Source organism: Sardina pilchardus, chromosome 13, assembly GCF_963854185.1.
Source record: "Sardina pilchardus chromosome 13, fSarPil1.1, whole genome shotgun sequence".
Taxonomy (NCBI): domain Eukaryota; kingdom Metazoa; phylum Chordata; class Actinopteri; order Clupeiformes; family Clupeidae; genus Sardina; species Sardina pilchardus.
In genome coordinates this window covers 18,175,317-18,181,316 of record NC_085006.1, presented here as the reverse complement: position 1 = coordinate 18,181,316, position 6,000 = coordinate 18,175,317, and the positions used below count along the sequence as shown (strand labels likewise).

The 6,000-nt window shown below is 45.2% G+C and overlaps 1 protein-coding gene across 1 annotated transcript in view; it reads right to left on the bottom strand.

Moving 5' to 3' along the window:
- The window catches only part of gbe1b (glucan (1,4-alpha-), branching enzyme 1b), a 102,872-nt gene that overhangs the window by 79,374 nt on the left and 17,498 nt on the right, over positions 1–6,000 (bottom strand). The window contains exon 4 of the mRNA XM_062552636.1: positions 477–602. Coding sequence (XP_062408620.1) covers positions 477–602 — 126 coding nt within the window. The remainder of the gene's footprint in view (positions 1–476; positions 603–6,000) is intronic.

Sequence of the window (6,000 nt, the reverse complement as noted above, 5' to 3'; positions counted from 1 at the left end):
CACTTCTCATTACCACCTTGAGAGTAAACAAGGTGACTCTGCTGTGTAACACTGTATGCATATAGAGAGAGCTCCGAAAATGAGCAACCCTTTTATTCTTTGCAGGCGTATAAATATTTCAGCAGGGCTGTATGCCATACTGTCAGGGAGTCACAAACACAAACATATTTGAAGTTAGTGAGGAGGATGTTGTATTTGTAGGTGAGGATGAAAGCAAACACACACACACACACACACACACACACACACACAGCAAGTTCCCCAAGCACACACACACAAACAGCAAGTTCCCCAAGCGCGCACGCACACACACACACACACACACGCGCACACACACACCTACACACACACACACCTACACACACACACACACACACACACACACACAAACAAACAGGCCCTTTGGCCTCTTTTTTTCAGGGGCTTCAACACTTGCAGGTTGATGATCCCTGCGGAGGGAACCCTGTGCCACCTACCCGGTAAGGCTGCGGGGGGTCCCAGTGCACCCAGTCGTAGATGACGGACTTCTCGCTCTTGGTCACGTACTTGGCCCAAGGTGAGATCCGGTAGTGCCTCTCGCCGTCTTTGGTGTGCACCACCACCTGGGAGAGCAAAGACAAATGAGCGGCGCAGCGGCAAGGGCACCGGCAGCAGGCACCAGGGAGAAGGAGGGGGGGGGGTGATGTGGGGGGTGATTGGGCCGGTGGCGCCCGCAGAAAGACCATCCTCTGCCCATTCAGCCCAGCGTGGGCAGGGGGGGAGAAAAGTTCAGCCAGGGAGCAAGGGCATTCAGAGCACACACAGACACATACACACATAACACACACAGACACAGATACACACACACACACACACACACACACACACACACACACACACACACACACACACACACACACACACACACACACACACACACACACACACACACACACACACACACAGATACACACACACACAACACACAACACACAACACACACAGACACAGATACACACAAACACACACACATCAAAGACACGATGGACACGGGAGCAGGATGGTTGTGGTGGTGTGCATCTTCTTCATAAAAAGTATCTTTTAATATATATTTTTTGTTATAAAAAAGATACATATATATATATATATATATATATATATATATACATATATCTATCACGTTCAATTATAGAAAAGCAAACCATAGATTTGCGACAAGATGAGCTGTAATGTTCTAAAACCTTGCAACTGCTACATGGTGAATTCTTTGCAACAACGTGCAACATTTAATTCACACCACTGCAACTCCTTCTGCGATGGTTTCGTCTGAACTGGGCCTAAGATGTAGCCATCCAATGACATGCTCACTGGATCCCATTCCAACCAGCCTCCTCGAAGCCATATCTCCAACCATCGCGCCAGCAATCACATTTGTGATTAATTTGTCATTGGCCTTTGGGAAGTCACAGCATCAACTTAATGAGTGAATGTAAATGTAAATGTAATTAATTCTCTTCATTAAATGTATATATATATAATTTCACAGAGCAAATGAAGACATGCTTATTCTTGATGATGAACAAATGCTAATCATTGCAATACATAACCCTCATAACACATCGGAAAATGTAATGTAATTTGACCTTCACCTACATATTGTGCAACAGTAATAGTTTATAATAATTGAGTTTTTACAATATCAGGAGTCAATATATAAAGTTCAGAAAGTTTCCAAACCTGATACCATACAGAAATATTTGACCAAGAATATAATTTCTTTACTCAAATTTAGCATGAATATGTCATTTTCAAAGCAACACTATTGCTCTGCCGCACGCATGCTATTTGTTTATCCAGCAAATAACAATGTCCACAGACAAGGTAGAGTATGTTGCGTGATTTTATGAAAGTATGATGTACTGCGACATCGAAGCAAGCCAAATTTGTAGTTCCTTATGTTTCATTCCATTGAACTACAGATCCGCTGTGGTAAACTGACGAAGTGCGATTACAGCTGATGGAGGGCCGCGAAGCGAATGCAGAAGTGCCATTCACCCTATTACGAGCTGATGAACCACTGAACTGATGTTGGAAACATTATTTCAAGGTACTAAAAACTCTTAAGTGTTGCTTTAAGACATTTTCCATTTTCTCTGTCAGGTTTCATCTTAAACCCAAATTTAAGATATTCATTCTAGCTGAAGCATGTTACAGTGAAAAATCAGTGAAGGCTATATTGACACCTGCATCCTTCCTGTACAAAATCCTCCACCACATCGAAAACCACATCCTTGCTGGAGGTTCCTGAACTCTGGCGGAGCCACGTTTGAACCCTGCATCCTAACCCAGTGACTCCTCAACTAAAGCCCAGGTACACACCTCACTGACTTCCCTCTGCCAGCCAGCTGTCAATCACCTCGCCTTCCACAATGAATAAATTCCCAGAGAGTGGCAGCCCGGTGATGGTATGGTTCGTTTTTTTTCACTCATTCACTTCTTTTCCGGGGCAACTGTACTCTTTGATATTCCAGGGCTTTGGAGTAAAATGCACACCAAGGTTACAATGAGAGGTTTGACAGTAAGACGTAAAAAAAAAAGGAAAAAAGAAAGAATCACAACAAGGTTAGGGATAAGCAGAGGCACAGAGATATTATCAGAGCCATCTTGTGAAGAGTGACAGTCTCTCATCAGTTCCTCACTTACACCTATAGGGCAAAAAAAGGGGTATTTCCCCTGCCATTTCATCACGAACTGCTTTGCAAATACCAGAAATCAATAACACTTCCAAGGTGTATCAGTCTTACCTAGCAGACGAATGAACCGTAAAGGTCACGTCCCTCACATACAATAAAAGGTGAGTGATTGTGATTGGTTTTCTGTTTGTGTGTGTGCGTGTGTGTGGGTGTGGGTGTGTGTGTGTGTGTGTGTGTGTGTGCATGCGCGCATGTGCGTGTTAGCACTTTTGCTTGTACGACGGACAAAACTTTAAATTTCCCCCCACTTAGCACAGATGTCAAAAGATGTGAAATAACTTTTTTTTATTTTTTATTTTTTTCTTTCCCTGAGACGCCGCAACTGAATTGAAAGGCCCCTTTTTCTGAGGGAGGGAATCCATCATGTCAGCCGGATCTTCTGCTCCGCTAGCCTCTCTCCCCCTTTGACAGACGAGACGCCTCGTGCAAGCCCTGCCCGAGAGGCATCCTCAGATGGAGGATTCCTGAAGCCATTGATCATAAACGGAAAGGGTCATTTAATCCCCAATGTTATATTGCCAAAAAGTTATTTATGGCTTTGTTATTGCTGTTTATTTTCAGAAAAATGACACGCGATCACACTACCAGCTCAGCAATGCCGTCGGACATGAGCACAAATCAAATCAATTTCAAAAGCCCCATTTGTTGTCGAGCTCCGGAACAATCTTTTTTATCTGCTGATGCCTCTGACACTGCTCCCTTCACTGACGTCAAAACAGAGGCATAGGTTCTTTACAGAACAAATAACAAATTGCCAGAGTCGAAAGTTGAAAGAATTGTGAACTAATTTCAACCGTCTTTGTTAGAAGTGATACGTCCCAACTGGAGTTATCAGCTATCAGCTGTAACTAACAGGTCTATGAGAGAAAGAAAATTAGAAAGTGAGAGAAAGAAAGACAAAAAGTGTGTGTGTGTGTGTGTGTGTGTGTGTGTGAGAGAGAGAGAGAGAAAGAGAAAAATAAAGAGAGGACCAGATAAAATGAAATGAAGGCAGAGAAAAATGGAGAGGGAATTGGATAAATGAGTGCAAAGAGAGGAAGTCCAGAATTGGGGTGGGTGGTGGGGGGGGGGGCGACAAATGAGGACAAAAAGATGTAAGAGAGAATGAATTACAGAGACGTGCGCAGAGCCACAGAAAGAACGATAGAAAAAGACAGACGGGAAAAGAGAGAGAGAGGGATAGAGAGACAGACGGAGAGAGAGAGAGCGAAACCCAGCATGGAGCTGAGGAGGTCTGCTGGGGGAGGAATGAAAAAAATAATAAAATAAAATAAAATAATCGATGCGAGAGAGAGCGCCTCACAGCGCGAGTTCACAAATGTCACACTCTCATCCCTCCAGTCGCTGCCGCAAATGAGCACAGTCATTTCCAAAGCGGCGGGCTTATTTTGACCACCGCCATGAGGTAACGATCATCCCCTCATATGCCCTCCCCACCCCCCACAACCCCCCCACCCCGCTCCACTCCACGCCACGCCACCCCACGCCACTGCGAGGCCCTCAGCCCTGGCGACCCGCTGCGCTCCCAACTCGTTATCGCCGCACTCCCCAGAAAGACACAAAGCAAGGGCCCGCAACGTGACGCCTTCGCCAGCAGATAGAATTATGGAGGGAGAGGGGACCGGCGAGGGTAAAATGGCCCGACGCTGAAAGGCGAGAGACGCGGGAGACCACCTTCGCGGGCGCGCCAGCCGAGCCAATTGAATGAACGCATACATACATATCAGGTGGGTGTGAGGGACAGAGCGCGGGGATACTTATTCCATCTATTTGTTTGTTTGTTTGTTTGTCTGTGTGTGTGTGCTTGCGCGATCACATCGACTTAAAAATCAGTTTGGCAAGGCCATTGCAGAACATTCGCAACGTTAGCCTGTGGTAAGAAATTATGAGGGCAACATGGTGTGTCTACCAAAGTGGTTGCCAATGGCTATGCCAAATATTACAATTTCAGTCTCAGCTGTTGGTGTAAAACCAAAGAGAGTTGAAACAGTATTTGCTTAAGATGCTAGAGGAGAAGAACTAAAATAGGGCCCTTTTATGAAATAAAATTAAAATGCATTTAGGTATCATTAAACAGCAAAAAAATCATATTTTTTGTTGGTGTGAACGCATCCGTTAAAACAGCACACATGAACAGGTTTTCTCAGTTTCCGCTCTCTGCAGGCTCCGCTGCCTTAACGTGGACATCCATTGACTTGTCTGTTGGTCTGGAGGCTACTGGGAGCTGAAACGTCGCCAAAACCAGTCCATCATTGCTCTAACACATGGGCTACTGACCATGCGTGAGAACAGGTGGACTTCAATGACAGCCTGAAGCCCACCTGTTTTGGCTGAGCAGCCCCAGACAGACGTATCTGTTGTGTTGCATTCAACACCGCGCAGTTTATCTGCATTGCAGGGGAAAAAAATGCATAATGGATATGTCAAAGTTAAGACATGCGTCCAAGCATATTTGCCGTCTATGAATACGAGTCCAATTACATTCGATGTGGAACGTGCTGAATAAACAACATTTTCTGAAAACATGCCACACTTGTCTTGACTGTCACAGTCAGTCTTTTAAGGCAAAAGTGCAGGAAGCACTTCCATCATCAGTTTTTGTCAGTGACTTTGAGAATGAAAAGGGCAAAGCCTCCACCGGTGATATGAAGTCATTTTTTGATGGCAGGTTTATGGCTGAAAGCAGATGCAGGTGCTAAAAATACTAACTACCCCAAATAACAGGTGTAGTGAGCTGGCACTGATCAGCAAGACATCATCATCATCTATCTAAATAATTGAAATAACACGTCATTTCATAAACGGCCTTATGCTAAAATAGCATTGTATTAAAATAATAAAAGTATGAAATTACAACTATACCATACTATATAACAAATACATACGACACAATAGGTCTATGCATTCATGATGCAATGTCTGTGCCTTTATCCTATCTAACAATATTACGCGCTGTCTAGGTGAGTCTGTCGCTTGACATGATGTACCCTGCCATATGTGCCCCTGCACATGCGTGCATTCTTTCAGCATGTCAGGTCCCAGTAGGGCTTCATCTCCACTTCTAGGCATCCGCGGCTAGCGCTGTGCCCTTGGTTCAGCTCCATCAACGCTAATTAAGACCTTACGGTCACCTGCCTCTTTCCACCGGCACACAGGCAAGCCCTCGCCGTCAGTCCCCGGTGAAAGAGGGATGGCGCGGCGCGCTCGCATTAACAAGCCCCCGGCACAACGCCTCAGCCGTCACCTCCAGACGGGCCACTCGGCGGAG